Source organism: Ochotona curzoniae, unplaced genomic scaffold (genome assembly GCF_017591425.1).
Source record: "Ochotona curzoniae isolate NIBS_2020 unplaced genomic scaffold, NIBS_Ocur_1.0 scaffold_1037, whole genome shotgun sequence".
In the NCBI taxonomy this organism is placed as follows: domain Eukaryota; kingdom Metazoa; phylum Chordata; class Mammalia; order Lagomorpha; family Ochotonidae; genus Ochotona; species Ochotona curzoniae.
The window spans coordinates 6854604-6875682 of NW_024467083.1; the positions used below are offsets into that span (position 1 = coordinate 6854604).

The 21079-nt window shown below is 45.0% G+C and overlaps 1 protein-coding gene across 2 annotated transcripts in view; it reads right to left on the reverse strand.

Annotated features, from left to right (window-relative positions):
- Positions 1–220: 220 nt before the first annotated feature.
- The window catches only part of ALG14 (ALG14 UDP-N-acetylglucosaminyltransferase subunit), a 94454-nt gene continuing 73595 nt past the window's right edge, over positions 221–21079 (reverse strand). For both annotated transcript variants that reach the window (XM_040998599.1, XM_040998598.1), the window contains one exon: positions 221–1179. In XM_040998599.1, the coding sequence (XP_040854533.1) occupies positions 949–1179 (231 nt within the window). In that variant the 3' untranslated portion in view covers positions 221–948. The remainder of the gene's footprint in view (positions 1180–21079) is intronic.

Consider the following 21079-nt stretch of genomic DNA (forward strand, 5'->3'; position numbering starts at 1 on the left):
TAGCCACTAACCCATCACATTAGGCCCAAAACTTTTTGATAAGGGACTCCCGTTATGATGCCAGCAATTAGGGAGCTCTTTGGGACCACATTTACTGCAACAGAAGCTGAGCACCTGGTGCAATGTCTGGCCCCGGGAGCTCCCGTGCAGCCATGGACCACAGTCGAGACACAGTGCCTTCACTAGAATATGTTTTTAATGTTTTGAGAGTTTGGATTTCTAACACATAGAATCATGTTTTTATTACTTTGATGGTGATTGCCTTTTAATTTACTTTAACAATTAAACAAGAGATTTTACAAGACATTCTGGATTGAAGCCAATTACTCATAAAACAAGACTGAAGAACAAACAAAAAAAAGGGGAGGGGGCAGAGAGAGAGAGAGAAACTGGTTTATGCTTAGGTTCTGGAAGCCTGTGGAATGCAAGCTGTCATGAAGCCAGTTTAACATAACTGCTTCCTTTGGGCTGCAAGGGTTCACTGGGGACAGCACTGCTTCCTGCAGGAAATAAAGCCTGGTGAATTCAAAGCATAAGGAAGAAATACTTTTCTTTCCTCTCCCCTCCCCCCCAAAAGGCAGGTACTTGGGGAGGGGGAAGAAAGCTATAGTAACAGGAAATGTTACTCATCATACAAACTTTATATTTAGGTCGAAAAAAAATTGTGTAAACAGAAGATAACTTGTAGTTAGTGACAGACACTTTTCTCGAGATGAAATCTGGTGTGTACAGACGTAAGTGTTTCGTGTTTACAGCTCATCATGTAGGTTTACGAGAGATCTCAGTTTCTCTACACTCAGTTATTTGCACTTCTTGTTTTGTAACTCTTGATCACCAATAATTCTCAATTTTAAGCAGCCTTCATGGGAAGCCTGTAGTGTTCCCCCCAACCATCAGAGTAAACACCATGGTGGATGGTAACATTCTAAAGATGCATGCTGTCGACTGTCAAACGATTCGCCCAAGGTACACAGTTTTGGGATATTTCTCTTTTAGAGTTGGCCACTGCACGATGAAGTAATCCGAGAGGTGAAGTAGGATGTGCCCTGACAGGGACAGGGTTTCCACTCGGCAGATGCTTTCCACATAGACAATGATCACTTTCTTCAGCCCCAGAATCCCAAGGAGCAGGGCGGATATGCAGATAGGAACACATGTTCCGGGTCCATTACACAATACCTTGAAAAGAGAAGAGAGCTGAAGGTCAAATTACAATACAAACAGTGAAGCAGAGACAGCCCTTTGCATTGAGTACAGTCAGATCTTGCAGGAGGTTTGTTTGTTATTCTAGTAAGTCTTCCTTTGTCAAGAGCCAGGACGTAGTGCGCCCGGCATGTGTGAGCCCATGTACTTAGGAGCTTGTGTCTGGGGTTCCCTCCTTGCTCTTCGCTTCCAGCTTGGCACCTAGGATGGTGCCTGGCACTCAGTCAGCACCCACTGGGCAGGCAAGGGCTGCTCCTCTGCCTGCTTTGTGGATCTCTAATGTCACACAGAGGAAAAACAGATCAAATCAACCAGGATTCATGATGAATGGCATACATGTCTTAAAATGACTAATTATGTAGGCTTGGAATTGTTTTAGGGGTTGAATCCAACAAATGGAATATTCAAGAGAAGTATACCACATGAATGAGATTTTCCCTTGAGACTGTGTAAGTCATGCCTGTACTACAAAAGAGCTTTTTAATGTTTTTGAATTCTGCCAGCTTTTACAGAAAGCTACTGGTTAAAAACAATTGTGTTGACTAATTTAAGAAGAGAAACAAAAATTCAACTCATTAAGCAATCATAAATAACTCATGAGTCTTGAAAAATTAGAAGAAACTTCACAAGCCTTTTATGCAACATCTTCATCATATGTTCATGTCGACTGATTTAGTAAAAGCTAACAAAGCATTTTCTTCTGTGAGACATATAACTAGAGCTTTGGGGCTGCCTACTTATGCCCAGTGGGCACGATCTACAGTGTTGCATCATTTTCCCAGCCTTAGGACAACAAAAACTTATCAGATGTCAGAGAATCTTCAGGGTTGAAAGGGTCCTCAGATAGACTGTCTGATCAGAGTGCAATTCAGGAACTCTCCAGGCAGACCCACAAACATCCTGCCTCCATGTGGGGACAGTCAAGGTTATAAAGGTTTGATCAGGGTGACCTGGTCCAGGTCCACCCCTAGGACACAAGTCACAGAGTTTTTGGAAAAGGGAAGATGGCCTTTCTCAGGTGGGGGCAGTGTTTCTACATCTCCTTGAAGCTCCACTTACAATGCAAATTCTTCAGGCTATCTTTTATGGAGAATGTTCATTCTGCCTTTCTCTTACTACCAGTAAGAGTATTCTATCTCCTTTTGAAAGAAAGATTTATTGTCTGAAAGGCAGAGTGTGAGAGAAGTAGACTAGAGAGAGGTGGTAAGGGAGAGAGTGGTAGTTAACTTTCCATATGGCAGCAACAGCTATATCTGGGCCAGGCCAAAACCAGGAGCCAGGAACTGCATGATGGTCTTCCATATGGGTGCCAGGAGCCAAATTCTTGGATACCCTTTGTTGCTTTTTCAAGTGCATTAGCACAAAACTGAATCTGAAGCAGAGAAGCCAGGACTTGAACCAAAGCACTCTGATATGGCACTGCATATTACAAGCGGACTAAATCTGCCAGATTTTAGTGTCAGCCTTCTGTGCTTTCCTATCTGAATGAAGATTCCACATACAATCTTTCTTCAACATCCCTCAAGGCAGTGAAGGAGAAAGAATACAGGACCAAGCGTTAGGGGACAGGGTAAGAAAAGCTGTAAGCGAGTGCTGTGACATCCAATCACAGCACTAATGACAGTCCTTACCTTGGTTCTCACAGATACATTTTGTTAAATATTTATTTGAAAAAGTTACAGAGATGGGCCTGGTGTGAATGCTTGATTGACAAGTGCTTGTAAGTGCTGCGATCCCATGTGGGCGCTGGTTCGTGTCCTGACTGCCTCACTTCCCATCCGGCTCTCTGCTTGAAGCCTGGGAAAGCAGTGGAGGACGGCCCACTTGGGGAAATGAATCAACAGACGGAAGATCTTCCTCTCTGTCTCCCCTCCTCTTGGTATATCTGACTTTGCAATAAAAAATAAATAAATTGCAGGATCCCAAGGCTTTGGGCTGTCCTCGATTGCTTTCCCAGGCCACAAACAGGGAGCTGGATGGAAAGTGGAGCTGCTGGGATTAGAACTGGCATCCATATGGGATTCTGGGCGTGTTCAAGGTGAGGACTTTAGCTGCTAGGCCACTGTGCTGGGCCCAAAAATAAATAAATCTTAAAAAAGAAAAGTTACAGAGATATAGGGAGCTAGAAGGAGAATGGTGCGGGGGAGGGGGAATCTTTCATCTGCTGGTTCCCTCCCAAGATGGGCACAACCCATAATGGCTGTGTGGCTGGGGCTCGGCCAGGCTGAAGGAGTTCATCCAGGTCACTTAAGTGAGTGTAGGGGTTCAAGTACCATTACTATTTATTAATAACACACTATGGCCTGGTACTATGATAAAGTTGTGATATGTGTTACATCTTCATTAAGCCTCTCAGCAATCATTTGAGGCAAGTTTTATTATTATTTGTACAAATGAGGTAAGAAAAGTACAGGGAGATTGAGCAAGATGTTTGATTGTGAATTTATGGGGCAACGGATTTATACAGCTTCAGGTTACTTTTTCCTATGTGACTCAAATACCTTATCTGAAAATGGTGGACTGGACTAAATCATTTTGCCTGTCAGTTCTAGGAGCCCATAATGCTATGATTATAATTTGCCTTTGTTGTTATCTTAAGTCTAAATTACAAACTTACTCAGGAATTTGGATTCTTAGAACCCTTTAAGTTCAAAGCATTACAGATAATTTGGACAAGATAATTTTTAGTTGTGGTGATCTGTGCTGTGCACCACAGGATGTTTAGACACGCTCCTGGCCTCTACCCACAAGAATGCAATAGTCAAGACAATCAAGAAGGCCTTCAAGCATTGCCAAATGTGGATAATTATTGTATTAATGTATTCCCTTATCCTCAGATCATATGTACAGCTTACGCAATCTTCTCTTCAATAGTATAGAGCAAAATCAAAACCATAGCTGAGGAGGATAATTTTAGGACAGCTTATTGCATTTTGCATGTCACAAAAATACTGTTACATTTGCTGCCTTTGAAAAGTATGTGTATCGATGGCTGTGCCTTGGTACAGTAAGTTAAGCCTCTGCCTGTGATGCTGGCATCCCATATGGTTGCTGGTTTGAGTCCCAGTTGCTCAACGTATGATCCAGCTTCCTGCTAATGACCTGGGAAGGCAGTGGAGAATGGCTTGAGTCCTGGGGTCCCTGTACCCACATGGGATACCCAGAAGCTCCTGGCTTCAGATGGGCCCAGCCCCAGCTGTTGCAGCCATTTGGGGAGTGAACCAACAAATGAAAGACTTTTTTGTTTCTCCTTCTCACTTCGTTACTCTGCCTTTCATGTTAAAAGAAATCAATCTTTAATAAGTATACATATCTACACAATCTGGTTGACTATCTCAACAGAAGCAATATATATGTTATTAGGGATGTATATGGGAGGTGAAATGATTGGGCACTGATGGAAGATGCGTTAGCCACCTGTCACAAATCAGAACTGGAGGCTGTCACAAATAAATCAAAGGAATTTAGCTTGTTTATCTCAATTCATCTTTGTATCTTGAGGCATCTTACTGTAAACATCTGTGTTACGTGTTTGGCATGGACTAATCCTCAGCCTGTGCTACTGGCATCCCATATGGGCACTTGTTTGAGTCCCAGCTGTTCTGTTTCGAATCAAGCTTCCTGCTTATGGCCTGGAAAAGCAGCAGAGAACGGCTCAAGTCCTTGAGCTCCTGCACCCACATGGGAGACCATGAAGGGGCTTCTTGGTTCCTGGCTTCAGATGGGCTCAGCTCTGGCTGTTGTAGTCATTGGGGGAGTGAATCAGCAGAAGGAAGATTTCTTTGGCTTTCTTCTCTCTAAAATCTGTCTTTCAAATAAAAATAAGTAAACCTTTAAAAGAAATCGTGGTATGATAACACCACCAAATCATAAAACAGGTTGAAGGAAATCAAACTAATCTCAAAGAAAACTTGGACGAAGGAACACTACTTTCAACTAAACACAAGTTTTAAGTTTGAGTTTTATAGCAGTACAAGCAAAAAGGCTTGGTAAGAGTGTGGATTAGGGAGTGTTCCCTGTTTAAGAAAGTAGACCAGAGAGACCTTCTTGAAGCACTGAGCAAAGGAGAGGCACCGAGCTAACCTGCATAAAGACATGTCAACACACATCAACAGGTGAAGCTATCTTTTTAGTTTTATAAAAATCACAGAAATATTCTTTACATTTCAATCTCTTAGAACACAAATCCTTGCTGAATGCAGGACCATGGCCCTGGGCATCTCGCTACCTCACTGCGCTGTTACCTCCTTATGGGTAGAGTCTACATCTAGAATAACTTATATTCTGCACTTGGAACAAGCTGGCACTCATGAAACTGCTGAAAAGGAGCAGGAATGTCAGAAAGAAGTGAATCCTTCTTTGTCAAATGGCCTCCCGTCAGACCTCACCCTGCACGCATATACCATAAATATGCTATTGGCTGTAGCCAAAGCTCTTCTCCTCCCCACTTTTCCAAGTCTTACCAGCCATTCACCCTTTTCCTGGGGGAATCTCTACAGCCCTTATTCGCAACATAAATGCTTGTTGATTCCACACCCATCTGACTAACTCTGGCCTGACAAGCCTGAGTATCAGGTTCCCCCCATGAAAGTCACCAGTTGAAGGAAAAGAGCGTAATTCCATCAGAAAGTGTGTGCCACAGAGGGCTGTTGGTCGTGGCTGCTGAGAGAGCAGCACCTTCTCTGCCATGCTGGCTCCTAGGAAGACGGGTACGTGGTATTTGTTAACATCTCTCTTGCCATCGTGTGGAGTGCTTGAGAACGAAGCCATCACAAGGAGGGCAGAGCTGAGAGCCGTCGCCAGGCCGAGGTCCCAGGCCGAGCACTGGAGATCCATGAGCCCAGCTGTCCCTGAAGGAAACCAGATCTATCCCGGGACTTGCCAGGTATGCGAGGGAACACATTGCAGTTTTGCTTAAGCCAGTTCCAATTAGGGTTTCTGTCACTGGCAATAAAAGGTAAATGAATTGACACAGCCCTTTATTTTGTCTAGCTCCCTGACTGGCCCCTGACCATCTGTAGCGCCAACCAGTAGGAGTTCAATGGCAGTATGTGTGTCGGATGAATTAACAAATCCCAAGATGCCCTGAGAGCAGGAAGTTCAAGAGTCGGACTACAGACAATATAAGTTACAGGACTAGATAGCAGGAAGAGGCCGGGGCTGATAGAAATACGAAGTCAGGAGGGTGGAGGAGGCAGATCAAGGATCCAGAGTAGTTATGACAGGATTACTGTTTCATAGGTTGGGTTACCACAGGTTAAGTCCTGCTGGCTGAAACATAACATCTGCAGGCATGAAAAGACATATTGGACTTGACTCATCTGAACTTGTCTCCTAAACCCAGTGGGAAGCCTCCACACAAAATATAAGCCAAGACCTTCGGGGCCTGGGATGGTTTGTAAGCCAGAGACCACGAACTGAAGGGTGATCCGGGAGACAGCACATGAAGACAGAGTTGAAAGCCAGACAGAATCTAACTAAGGCTTCAGTCTTACAAGACTGGATGGAGAAGCAGAGGCCAACTTGGAGGAGCTGGCTGGAAAATCAGACTTTGTGACAGTGTGCTGGTAAGAGTGGAGGCTGGAATAAGTCATGAGCTACAGGATCACAGCTTCAGGGAAGGGCATGGATAGACCAGCAAGCCAAAGGCCACTGTCAAAGCTGAGCTGGCTCACGCAGTGACAGGGAAGTCACAGGTTCTGTCAAACTGGCTCTCCCCTTATGAAGAGCTCCACTGTGTAGACAGGAAAATAAGAGAAGTGAAAGGAGCAAACACTGACAGAGGAATCATCAGGAGCCAGAGAGGAAGAGAAGTCTGTAAGGCCAAAGACGGAGCAGAGCCACCTACAGCACTTCAGGAACAGTGACAGGAAAATCCCAAGGTCCCTTGCCTATCTCCCAGAGCATGTCAGGGGTGATGAAGGGACCAACAATGTTTCTTTGCAGCCAGCAGTTACAGAGACAAGATCTTCGGCTTTGTGAAAAGAGGGGTGGGAGCTCCCGAGACGGCTATTCCAGTGAGTCACTGGGTTGAAACACAGAGATGCTGTGGGAGAAGGGATGCAGGCAACAGCTGGATGGGCTCAGCAGAGATGGAGGACAGGAAAGACTTTAAATCAGTATAAAGATCAGTGAGTGCAAAGTGATGGGGGCTTGCAGTGGGAGAACTGGTTACGCAGATGAAGGGGATTTTTCAACACTGAGAGAATATGAATTCAGAGTACTTGGGTTATGAAACAAATCTTATTTTTCTGAAAACACAAAAAGAATAAAAATAGTGGCTTAGGATGTCTGCCTTCAATTGGTGTTCTTCTAAATATTCATAACTTTCGAGTTTAATGCGGAAAACAGGGAAACACGAAGAAGGAAGTAGTCCTACTTGTACCAACTTGTTAACATTTTATTATATTTACTTCTAATTTATGTATATACACATTTATATGTTAATATAAAACATGCTCATGTATGCATATATATACTTGTGACCTTATATATAAGGTTCTTTTTTGGTATACTTTTGTTCATTTTTCCAATACTTAATAAAAAAATCCATTGTTTTGGGCCCAGTGCATCAGCGTAGTAGCTAAAGTCCTCACCACGGAGTCCCCGCTCCCCATCCAGCTCCCTGCTTGTGGCCTGGGAAAGCAGTCGATCACAGCCCAAAGTCTTGGGACCCTGCACCTGCATGGGGGACCTGGATTGGCCCAGTTCTGGCTGTTGTGGCCACTTGGGGAATGAATCAGCAAATGGAAGGTCTTCCTCTCTTTCTTTCTCTGTGTATCTGACTTTCTAATAAAAAAAAAAGTAGTAAGAATTTTTTAAAATACATTGTTTTAAATAACTGAATATATTTAAATACTATTGATATCTCATAATTCTTGTAACCATTTCTCCTGTTAATGTAAATGGTTACTGTTGGAAATTCAGGCTTTTTATGCTGTTATGAACCCTTTTGGTATGTAAATCTGTGACGTATGGGAAGTTTTAATTTTGCATTGAACTGCATTCCAGAGTTCTTGCTGGGAGACTAGAAGAAATAGCTCCAAGGACTTAAGGAAGTTGTGGAAAGCTTTAATGAAACAATTCATAGGGATCAGGAATGGGCCATGTGGTCATTTGTTCTGTTTTGTCCCTGCCTGGAACTCCCTCAAGCCATGTTCCACTGAGAGCACGCTGCGAATAGGCAGCCCCCACCACGCAGGGCAGGAGTGGGCACTCCCTTACATGGCTCTGTACAGCTGAGCAGGCGGGCCAGTGACTGGCCCCCAGGTCTCTGCCTACAGAGGCAGGGGTGGGCAGGGAGGATCTGTTCTGGTGACAGAGGTGTCTTGGGAGGGGTCCAGCAGCCACTGTCAGTGGTGCCAGCTGCAGTTTTGTGGCCATGGAATGTTGGCCATGGTTCTAGCTGTTTGGTTCCCATCTTATCCCCGTTTTCTAAACTTACTTGATTAGCATTTCTGGTCATTCTGAGAGTTCTCAATAGCCTTTTTCTGTTTCAGGCAGCCCAAGTGGATTCCTATGGCTTGCCATCAAGAATGCTAACTAGCAGGGGAGGAGAAAAGATTTTTGAGAGCAGCAAATGCAGCACTGGGGAAGGCACAGATCCTATCAGAGTCATCACAGGATTTCCTCAGGCAGGGCGAAAGGCCCTGGACTGCGCACACAGGAAGCAGACAGTGAAACACGGAAGAGGACTGCCCGGCTGAAGGCGATGAGTGAGCACCGAGGGTATGGGAAAGCAAGCCACAGGCATCATTCCAGAGAGGAGGGAAGACAGCGGAGTGGTGCTGCGAAGGCCCTAGGGGACCGTGCAGAGCAGCAGCTGAGAGTCACCAGGGCTAAGGAAGAAGGTGCGCTGGGGGGCAGGTGGCCTGCACCGAGGCTAGGCTCGGAAGGCTGGGGCGAAGCCCAAGCAGAGGCAGAGTGGAACGGCTGCCTTCAGTGGAGGTGGACAGCAGGAAGGGAAGGGATGTGCACCAGATGGCGGTGACGCAGTCACTTGGCTCACACTACGGTACACTGTATTTCTTCTTTTTTTAAATGCATGTTTAATCATCTCAGTAGTAACACTTAAATGAAAACATGTAAATATCAAAACCAACACGAAACAAATAAATCATTCCCAAACACTGGAATCATCCATTATTTGAGAATGTTCAAGGTCTCTTAGGATTCAATTGCTTACACAGATTTTCAGAGTTGTCAGTACTGTATATATAGTGTCGTAATGTCTACTTTTCCAATTACCAAAATGGCTTTTGTTTCATGTTTCTACATAGGCGTTAGTTGCTCTACCGCATGCACATGCCATGGACCATCTAGCTTCCCTTGTTTCTCACATTATAGCTTTTATCATTTATTTTAAAGATTTATTTTTATTTGAAAGGAAGAGTTACCAAGAGAGAAGGAGAGATAGAGAAAGATCCATCATCCAACAGTCTGCTCCCCAAGTGGCCTTGATGACCAGAGCTAAGCTGATCTGAAGTCAAGAGCCAGGAGTTTCCTCTGGGTCTCTCACATGAGTGTCGGGCCTCAAGGACTTGATCCATCCTCTGCTGTTTTCCCAGGCCATAACAGGGAGCTGGATTGGAAGTGGAGCAGCTAGGCCTTGAACTGGTGCGCATATGGGATTCTGGCGCCCCAGACAGAGGATTAACGCACTATGCCACCATCCTGGTCCCAGCTTTTATTTTTTAAATCATACCAGAAAGGGGAGCTACAGATTCTTTTTTATTAGGCTAATGTACTAATATATTAAGGATAACAAATCTATTGCTGATTCTTGAAATATTAGTTACTTGAACTTTCCTTGATGACAACTAAGAAAAAGAAAATTGTTCTCAAGTTAATCAAATAACTGTGAAGAAGAGGAAATTTTGGTCCTGCAGGCTCTTGCCCAAACCTATCCTGACACTGGTTTCTTTAGGTCCACTCAGAATGTACCTGTTATTTGTGTATTCGTATCATCTACAAAGAGGCTGAGTGTCAGGGTTTTACAATCATACAGCTCTGGGCTGGCAGTTTAACAGCAATGGAACTTGTCACAACTTATTTATTCTGCTTCTCACTTTGTCCATTCACAGATGTATCTATTTCAGAAATACGGTTTTGAAAGATCTATCTACTTACTTTTTGAAAGAGTTAACACAGAGAGGGAGAGAGGGAGGGAGAGAGAGGGAAAAGAAGAGAGAGAGAGAGAGAAGAAGAAGGAGGAGGAGGAGGAAGAGGAGGCGGAGGAGGAGGAAAAGGAGGAGAAAGGGAGAGAGATGGAGAGAGGAGAAGTGGAATGGGTACAAGAGCCAGAGTTGAGTCAGGCCAGAGCTAGGCCAAAGTCAGAGCCCAGGAGCTTTATCCAGGTCTTCCATGTGCATGGCAGGGTCCCAAGGATTGGGGCTATCATCTGCTGCTTTTCCCAAGCCATCAGTGGGGAGCTGGGTAGGAAGCATGGCAGCTAGAGCATCAACAGGTAACCACATAGGATGCTGGCACTGCACTTTACTCACCAGACCACAAGGCTGCCACACATAAATATTTCACAGAACAAAGATAATATGCCAGGTACTGTTTTGGGCATTTGAGATGGACTGTGCACAAGTCTTGGCCTACACAGTTGATATTTCAGTGGATGGGCAGAAACCAAGAAATACAGAGGAACATGTAACATAAAGCAAGGAAAGGGACTGGCGAGGAGAAGACATATGTATATGTATTGATGAAGCAGGAGGTTATTCTTGATAAAAATCAGGGACCATTCGGAGTAAGGGGAAGGAAAGAGGCAATGTTGATTTTGTGGATGGACAGTGAGTTCCTGAGGGCCAGAAGAGGGCATGAGCTGGAGGGAAGGCATAGGAACTTGACACAGATTAAACAGTGGTAAGGTCTGGGTGAAAGAATACCTCGGGGGCTTCAACTTCCTGCACTGAACAACACAAAAATGTGGGGCAAGGTGGTGGGCTCTGTCCAAATAGTGTTTAGGGAAAGGTGGTTAATCAGAACAATGGCTTGACTTCTTGGGAGTCTGTAACCGTAAGGTGGAGAGAGCTCAGGATGGACATGATAATCCAATCAGGAGAGAGAACACAGGAAAGTGGTTATCTGCCTTAGTGTTGCTAAGAGACTAAATGAGACAGGTCAGGTGTCTAATACAGTGCCTGACACATGGCAATGTGCTAGAAACAGGTGGCCATAATTACAATTCCTTCAGAAGTAGTCTTCAGCTTGGTGAGTGCTGTGGAAAATAAAGGCCCCAGTCTTAAGAAAGAGTGGTTATATGAGTTGTCCCCACTATAAATGTAGGGTAGGCCAGAGTGCATCAATGTTGCCAGGGGCCACACTAAGCTGATATTTCATTTCCATACCCTGATGTTCCATCACAGAAAACACAGATACACAAACAAAATAAAGTTAAACTTTTTTGATCTGAATCGTCAGACTATGTCGGCTTAGCACCATCCCTGAAGACCACTGTCAGGCAAACCACACACTGTTTTCCCAGCTTTTCCGGCTTCCTGTTCTCTGAATCAAATGGTCAAGGGGCCAATTTCCTGACTTCTTGGTCTTTTTTGTTTGTTTGTTTTGAATGTATTTTCAGCCCTCTGAAATGCTGTCAGCAAGGACCCCAGGAATGCTGCACGTCACACTCTGTGTAAGAGCTCTGAAGCACAGACAGGGAGACCTGGGGACAGCTTTGGGGAGTCATCTGATTCAACGCTCCCCTCTGTCTTTAGCTGGAGAAAAAACAAAAAGGCTTTTGAGACTCTTAGCACATGCTTGGAACTGTGATTAGGGTCAAAACCTATATCTACTATAATAAACTTTAATTTGTAAATTAGGTATACTAAGAGATAATAATAATTGATTGTGTAAAATAGAACAATTATAGCAATATATTGTGGATTTAAGAACCCATCTATGGAATTTTTCTTATTACTCAAGAATACTCAATTAAACGAAGCATTTTATGATTTTTCTTTGGTAAATCTAAAGTGCTAGCATCACTATTCTTGCATTTTGCAACCATTATTAGGTAAAATAAGGGATAACTGACCACAAGTACTGCAAGGTGCAGCCAGTCAGTGTGACATCCAAGGAGGCTGCTGAGTGACTAGCTGGCAGGCAGTGGACCCGGTGTGGACGTACTGGACAAGGGAGACTGCAAGGCAGGCGTCTGGCACAGTCATTAAGATGCTGCTGGAGGTATCGGCAGCATCCCACACTCAGTGACTGTGCTCAAGTCCTTTGCACATGCAGCTTCTTGCTACTGCACACACCTGGGGGGCCAGCAGGTAATAGCTCAACCACTTGCCTCTGCCCACAGGAAGGACCCTGTTCGAGTTCCTGGCTTCAGCTTGGCCCATCCCTGGCTGCTGGGGCCATCTGAGGAATGAATCACTCACTGAACCACTGTCTCTCTGCCCCTCCAATAAATGAAACTGAATAGATACAAACTTAAAACACAAAGGGGACGGAGTCACATCCTTGGCAACACAGGGTGCAAGGGATGAAATCTTAGCACACTAATCAGAATAGCAAGCAATGTAAAACTTAAGAATTGTTTATTTGGGGAATTTTCTATTTTATGTCTTTATATATTTACCTGTGGTTGACCACAGGCAACTGAAACTACAGAAATGAGACCACAATCAGGGGGTTGGGACGACCATACATCATTTAAACCTTACAATAGCCGGGCAGGGTAGGAGTTGCCATTCTAATCTTTCTAGATAAGGGAAACTAAGGCACAGAGAAATTCAGTGACTTGGGCAGGATTACACAGCTATTTGGCCACTTAGTTGCGGCCCTAGCAGGCCCAGTTCCTCAGAGTCCTCCAGCATTTTCCTTTCCACCATACTGATTTGTCTTAGGCCTGCCAGTCAGATTCAGTGTTAGCCAGAAGTAGACCTAAGATAAGGGCAGACATATAGAACATGAAATTAATAATTAAATTCTGGCAATAGTTATGAAAATTTTAGTTTTATAGACCAGTGACAGCCTGTAACATACTACCGGATTACAATGGGTTAAGAAAGCTTTTCTGCAGAGAAAAATGGTGAAATGGTTAACGTTTTCAGGAGAAAGGGGAGTATCCTTTCTAAACAGGAAGAACTGGTTGGAATTTGAAGTAATTATGCAACACCTAACTCCTGATGAGGCATTCTCTCTCAAGTGGGTAAATGATATTTTCCCCATGACCCTGTCTTAATTTTTCTACTTGGACCCAACTACAACATGTTTGTTTTGTTGAACTGAATATAGGTCAGCAGTTTTCCTTAAATATCCTAGCAGCCAACTATTTTTGTGGCATACATAGACAGCTAAAACATATAAAGGGCTACCTAGTTCTTTAATTCTTACTTAGAAGTACACTCAAGAACACAGGAAATTCTGTGTGTGTGTATGCTTGACAGAGACAGAGGCAGAGAAACGAACACACACACATACGCTGGGAGACAACGAAATGGAGGCAGGATGACAGAATACGACAAACTGAGATGCATTAAGTAGCTGTACTTGCGTGGTCAAAGAACACGGGGCCCTAGAGCCACGCTTGGACTCCACATTTAAAGAAGCTGCCAACGTTTGCCAAACAACATGCGCCTCACTCTGCGCACTTGGATCAAGTGTCCACTCCGCATGTTCCAAAACTGTAGGACCTTTGCACCCTGACGGTCATCCATACCTTGTGGAAGCAGAATAATAACTGCTTGTCAAAAATCAGGAGTTTTTCTGAGATTTTTCCAGACTTTAAGTTCAGGGGAGTTATCTTCAGAATGCTTGACTGCACTATTTCCTCTTACTGCAGACTCAAAAGACTGGTGGCTGGAGGGAACAATGAGTTTATCCCCAGGGTATTCAGAGGGGCACCTGCTAAGAGAGAAGTGACCTATGCTAGTGTGTTTCTCAGGCCTCTGCAGCATATCGACCCAGAAATTCCTGCCAAAAGTATAGAATCTTTTGAAATCAGAACATCTGGGCCTGGGCCCCAGGAATATGCATCTTACAATTTGATTAGTTTATTTGGTAGGTAGACAGAGATTCGCTAGTTTACTCCCTAAATACCCACAACAACCAGGACTGGGCTGGGCCAAAGCTGAGACCTGGGAACTCAATCCAGGTCTCCCATGTTGGTGGCAGGAGTCCACCCTCTTGAGCCAACACTGCTGCCTCTCAGCATCTGTGATAGATGCCAAGTGCAGTTAGGAGCCAGAGCTCGGAATCAAAGTATGCTGATGTGGGGTGTGTAGTTTAAGACTATTAGGGTAGATACTTACTCCTAAGAAAATAGCAGTCCCATTTACATTTGTTCTTGCTAAAGGGAAAGCAGTAGGAGATGTGACCACTGGTGATTCATCACAGGTCATTTTACCTCTTGTTTGGCTGAGGATTCTGGGGGCAAGCAATCCAGCTGAACTCACCTTGAGGGAGGGCTCAGCATGGAGTCCCAGGTTCCCCATAGCAAGAAGAACTGCCACATACCGGGGAGTTCTGTTAGGATGCTTCCACTTAACAGATGTTAAGAATCAGCTGTTAGAAAGTAAGCTTTCCCAGGAGGAGTGTATCATCTTAAGGATTTGAAGTTGGCTCCTTACTTTCCTGTGAATGCTTTACAAACAACAATGGACAGCATTCTGAGTATGGACAGAATATGAGGAAGGCACCTGAAGAGTGGGAAGGCAGAAAACCATGAGCAGAAAGGTGACAGGGGCAAAGCATCATATCCCCGGTCACTCAAGTTCACCTTAATGACCAAGCTAAGTGACAGCAGGTGTGGGATGGTTTGCTGTGCACTTGGCGTTACCTTCTAGGTCTCTGGAAGGTGCGGAATCAAAACTCAGGGCTTCATTGGTGGCATTCAATCTGTCAGTGACACCAGAATGATAGTTCTACTGGGGGTAGCCATCAGGGCAAAGGCAGAAGGGCTCATCAAGCAAGCCATCTGAGAAGCCTCTTGCCTAACCAAACACTGAATAATCTAAAGGGAGAAAATACTGGCTGCTTTAGTTGAGAATATCAAACCTAAAAATGTTCTTATTCAAATACAGAGCCAGTTCTTTCTTGGAACAATAGTTTGTTCCTAACTGCAAATAGTGCATGTTAAAGGCACTGATCACCCAGGAAAAAGGCAAGGTTGAGGGCAGCGAATTTGGAGCCAGACTGTCTGAGACTGTTTTCCTGGCTCTATTGCTTCCCACTTGTGTTGCTCTGAGCTCGACAGGTCACCTCTCCGTTTCATCATCTGTAGGACGGGGCTGTGGCGGGGATGAAGTGAGAGGTATTCTGCAAAACTCTTAGATCCCAGCAAGACCCCTGGGGTGTCTGTTCCCTTCAGGATGCTCAGGTTCCGTGCCAGGCCTGCCGTGTAACACAAAGCCGGGGGAGTTGAAGGGGGAGAGATCTTTGAGCATCTATCTGTATGGCTGATGTTTTTGGAGATCAGCAGTAGTTCTTTTGATTGAATTACAGTTCCCTCCCCCCTCCTCCAAATCCTGCTGAGGGCATTGCTGGGCCACAGTCCAGGCATTTTGTTTCAGGGCAGCGGCTTCTCAGGTTCTCTTTCAGGGGGAAAAAGAGGTGGGGATGGCAGAAGAATAAATCCTTTTTTTGTGTGTAGCTCAGCTAACAGGACAAACACTGAAAACCAAGTGATTATTGCTAGGGCTTATTTTAAACTAAAATTCTGTCAAAGGATCAAGATAGTCCTTTGTAGGGTATAAAAACTGAGTCATCTTGGCCAGGATAAAAGGGCACTTCCTGAGTCCAACCAAGCGCTTTCAGGGAGAGTGAAGGCCATTCAGTCTTCCATATCACTTACCCAGTGTTGTTCTGGACTCCGACCTCCACCAGCTACCTAACCCTATGCAGCCTTCCCCACTGAGCCACCGCAATGTAAGTCCTTGACACCCAGAGCTAGTCTGGAGACAAAATCAGGCTTGCTTTAGTTGGGAGAAGTGCTGACAATGGGAAGGTATGAAATGGAATCAAAGTGAGGCCCTCAGATGTGTGAGACTTGCTAACTTTTAAATTCTATGTTGGCTATTCACACTGTGATTCTAATAATTAGCACCTGCCCATTACTGTGGGCTGTCTCATCTGGAGGACTTTGAGAAATCTGTTCATGAATGTAATAGGTATGACCTAAACAGAAGGGCAGCAGAGAATCCTGATTAGAGCCTGCATGCTCCTGTCTCAGGCGGTCTAGGTTTGAATTTTGCTACCATTCAGCTGTTGAACTTTGCAAAAATCAGTCTTTCTTGTGTTCTAGTTTGATTTGCCAAATGGGGATAAAAACAGCAGGTAATTAACTCATCGAGTTGTTATGCAGATGAAAAGAGCTAATTTTCGGTTGGGGGGGTTGCCACACCCCGTATCATGTTTTTCTCTGTCTCCAATCAGTGAAAGACATATCTCTGGGTTTTACCAAGCCTTGCATAAACCTGCCAGATGAATCCCTCTGTAGCTGCCTCCTCGGGGAAGGTTCAGCTCTTCCTATAGTTCAAGTCCATTTTTTTTGACTCCAACTGTCTAGCCCAGGCAAGACTTGCCAGACTAACCCCCTATTCCTGCCTCTGGCAGCCCCCTCATGCAAAATGTGACTTTAACTTCAGGAACCAGCCCTCCCATCTGGTACCTTTTTCTCCTTCCCTTCCTCACCCACACCTTGCTACTGCTGCCTCAGAAGCTTCTTAAATCTGGGTCTTGCTCTTGATGATCTCTGCTGCACATACCTGGGGTGGGCCAGCTCCTCTCTCATTTAGGTCTCCCAAGCCACCTATTCTGCTTTCCCAGCCTTCCCGTCCCCCATCCCCCATAATCCCTCTAATGCACTGTCCACTGTGGTACTACATGACTTCTCCTGAAGACAAACCTAGTCCCATTGCCTTCAATGGCATCTAGCTGCTTTGAAGTAAAGTTCAAGTACTCTAACCCGGCTTAAACGTTCCTCCCTGAAACTCTCCACACTGCTGTTCTTTGTTACTTATTTTTATGGGACTACAGAAACGGCATAAACAGCACTCCAGTTAATACAACAACATCATGAGAACTGTGCTTCTCATGAGATAATGCCTGTTTGTAGCTACATGTTGTACTTCAGTGACAATTCAGGTATGAACAGTTCGAATTTAACAGCTTGAAATGCTCAGCCCAGCACAGCCAGCCACCGTCGGCAAGACACACATATTCCTTTATTTGGCTTTCCTATCCTCAACCTGCGTCCATTCTCCCTGACTGGCATGCTGATGAGAGAGGAACCTGGGCAGGCCTCTAATCTGGGGAGAAGCACGAGTAACCCCATGGTGGTCACGTAGATAAGCTATATCCCTTTATTATCCCATGATAAAGAACACACACAAGTATGAAGTAAATAGTCGTTAAATGAATGAATTTGCCCACAGCTCCTTAGCTTGTAAGTAACAGGGACCTCTGCCATGTGGTGACAGAAGAGTTCGAAGATGGGGCCAGTGGTGCAATGGATAACGCGTCTGATTACGGATCAGAAGAGTTCGAGGTTTCCTGAGGCTGACTTTAGTGCTTCTTGCAGGCTGCTTTGTCTGCAGGCGTTAAGCCACACTTCAATGTCATTGCCAGGAGACTGGAAACACTGGTTGAGGTGGGTACCGCCTGCCTAAAACATGAGGAGTGGCAGCTGTTAAGATGCCACTTGGACACTTGCAACCTGTATCAGAAGGCCCAGTTTGAGCCCAGGCTCTCCTCTGATTTCAGCTTCCTGCTAATACACAACCTGGGAGGCAGCAGATGATGACCCAGTGATTGGGTCCCTGCCACTCGTGGCCTGGTTCAGGTGTTGTGGGCATTTGTGGAGTAAACTAGTGGATGGGAGTGCAAATAATTAACTAGATAGACAGATCAATAAATAAACACTGCTACATGTAGGCTAGGAACCATGTTGCTGATCTGCTTGTCTATTACAAGCGGAGAGGGAAGGGTTCAGCATGCCTGCTTGCTGTCAGTTATGACCTGGGTCACAGCCACGTGAACGCTGTAGGAACATGAGAAGGGTCCTGGAGGAAGTAGAGAGGGAGCAGGAAGGCCCCAGTGGCAGCCTGGAACAGATCAGGGAGGAAAGAGGAGCCAGCCAAGCGTGAAGCGAAGGGAGCCCAAAATGGGTGGAGCAAGGGACTCGGGAGCAGGGAAAGGAGGCTGGGGCCCAAAATGAACTCAGGGGGCTAGGCAATGAGAAGCAAGTGGGCAGGAACAACAGACCGAGGAAAAAAAAATCCCAGAACAAGAAGCTCAACAGAAAAATAAGTTGAAGCAAAGAATATAAAGAAGAGACAGAAAAAAGAACAGGAATAAATCGCTTGCTGTGAAAACAATCACAAACTGATTTCCTATTTCACATCCAAGCGGTGAGAAGCGAGAGCCAGCAGTCTTTAGAAGTCGAGAAATGGACACCCTGGTGGCAAACAGTCTGGGGAGGCAGAGACAAGATTCCTCCTGTAGGTAGAAATGAATGGATGTGGCTGTTAAGGCAATGAGTGTGTCTACTCCCCCTTCTCCAGCCTAGGTCACCAAAAGGGGAGTGGGAGGCTGGCCAGCAGGTGGGAGTGAGCTCATCAGGACCCTGTGCTGCCTGAGCCAGTAAGGCCACTTTGTGCTTTGCGTATCCAGGGCAGCTCAGGATTGTGTGTTCAAACACCACATAAAAACAGCAGCGGTTTCTTTGCCTTCCAAACCGTGTTTTTCACTCTGTTTAAATGCTGGGCTTGGACTTTTCCCCCCCTCCCCTCACTGCAGTTGAACACAAAGAATTCTCTGAAAGGCTGCACCCACTGCAGATGAAAGCGCTTAAGTGTGAGTGAAAGCAACAATGTTTAGAGTGACATTTACTAGCTGAAAACAGTGAAATCAGAGTGTTCCCCTTCACGGAGATCAAATGTCAGGCTTTAAACATTTAGCACAGTATTAACCATGGAAGTTTTTAAAATTTAGGATCCAGTTTTATAGGGCAAACAGCATTGATGACATATAAAAGAAGGACCTTTTAGAGCGCAAAAAAAATTGGGCCCCAGGCTGAGTGTGAACTCAAGCTCTGAGGCTGCTGGCCAGTGGGCTGGGCTGATCTCAGCCACTGGCGGTGTGCGCTGCTCTGCACCACCCAGGAGCAAGGAGCCAGAGCTGACCTTCCCCACGCTCCATGTTTCCAAAGACACAAGTCAAAAGCGCAGACACGGGGATCTCCAGGCACACGATTTTCCACAGGGTGTGTGCACTTGAAAGTCCCAGAGCTGCCACATTATTGTTGGAGAGCAAATGCCTTTTAAGGCACCACAAAGAGGTTACAGGGGAAGTGGATCACATTTTTTTGCTCTTATGAGTATTTTCCATGCTCTTATGAATATTTATAACAAAGCAAAAGTCAGCTGTGATTTCTAAAGTCAACATCCGTTATTGTGTGGTTCTTTCTCCATTCAAAATTAGTTCCAAGTACTTTCTCTATTATACTGACTTAAGAGGTCTGGACACATACAGAGCCAGTGACAATGTGGTTAACACTTTAAGCTAGGTTAAAGGATTTCATAAACTTTGTGTCAGGGTACTTTAAAAAGTTCATGGAAGAATGAAATTAAAAGTTAAATTTATTTTGGTGTAAAATTGTTTTGCAATCCAGGCCTGATTTTTGCACAACACTCATTTTTCATGAACTTTTTGAAGACCACAGGATTAAGTCATGTGGGATGCCAACTATGGCCACTGCCTCCAAAGTCTGATCAATTACCTCCCACTCAAGGAATTCTCAGTTTAGCAGAGTCCGCAGGCATCATGACAAAGTGTAACTCTGAGAAGGAGCACAGTAAGTAGACACACTGAGCAATTCAGGCCAGGGAAGACATCACAAAGGAAGAGACATCTAAGCCAGATGGTGATACGGGAATTTTCCACTGGGGAACAGCAGGGAACCGAGGTTCCTCTGGGCATGGAGACAGGAGCACAAAGCAGGGTTTGGAGGGCTTCACAATCCATGGGACCCTCCTGGTTCAGTGCATTTGAAGGCAAGTGCTGGTGTTGTTGCTGCTGCTGCTGGCTAGCACTGGAACAGGGAAAAGAGGTTATTAAGAGAACCCAGGAGGGGGTGGTAAAGCAGTGGGGAAATGCAAGTCTCAAGAATCAGGAAAGGTTTTTAAGCAAGCAGCAAAATGGTCTGGTGTTCCACTGTTGCTGGGCCATGGTCATTGCACAGTCACTAGCTTCTCAGACGGCTGGGTAGTTTTTAAGACTGAGAAGGAGGGAGGAGATGGTGAATGGCAGTAGAGAATAGCAAGAAGATACCTTAGTTCAATTTTGGGAAACTGAATTTAAGATGCTCAAGGGACCACTAGGCATCCTCCCCGTTGCATTCTCATAGAAACACAGAGTAGCTCTTGTCTCAGCACTAACAAAACTAAAGAAAAAGCTGATTTGCACCTTTGAAGTTCATGTACTGTGTAGTTTGAGTTTCAATGGTGGAAAAGAAAAAAGCAAAGGGGAACTTAGAGAAGCACTTCTGGTTATTACAGTGACTGAGGGGTGCCATTTGTACTTGGAAGACAGGGGTATGGCCACTCTGAAGTACCTGGGACTCTCCAAGCCAACAAAATACTGCTCTAAATCCCGCTTGACTTTCAAATGTCCACTGTTACAGTCTTGTGGCTAAGCCTCCCTTTATAATTGCCTGAGCCTAAAACTGAGGGCTGTTTTAACACAAACTTTTATCTTTGCATGTTTTATGTGCATACTAAATTGTCCTAAGCAGAACCTCCATGGAAACTGAAGGAAGACTTGTGTTTGGCATTTTATCAGGAGACGTCCACTGTTTAAAACAATTACGCCACGTGCAGCAAAGCTGTTTACAGTGCTATCAACACAGTGCACCTGG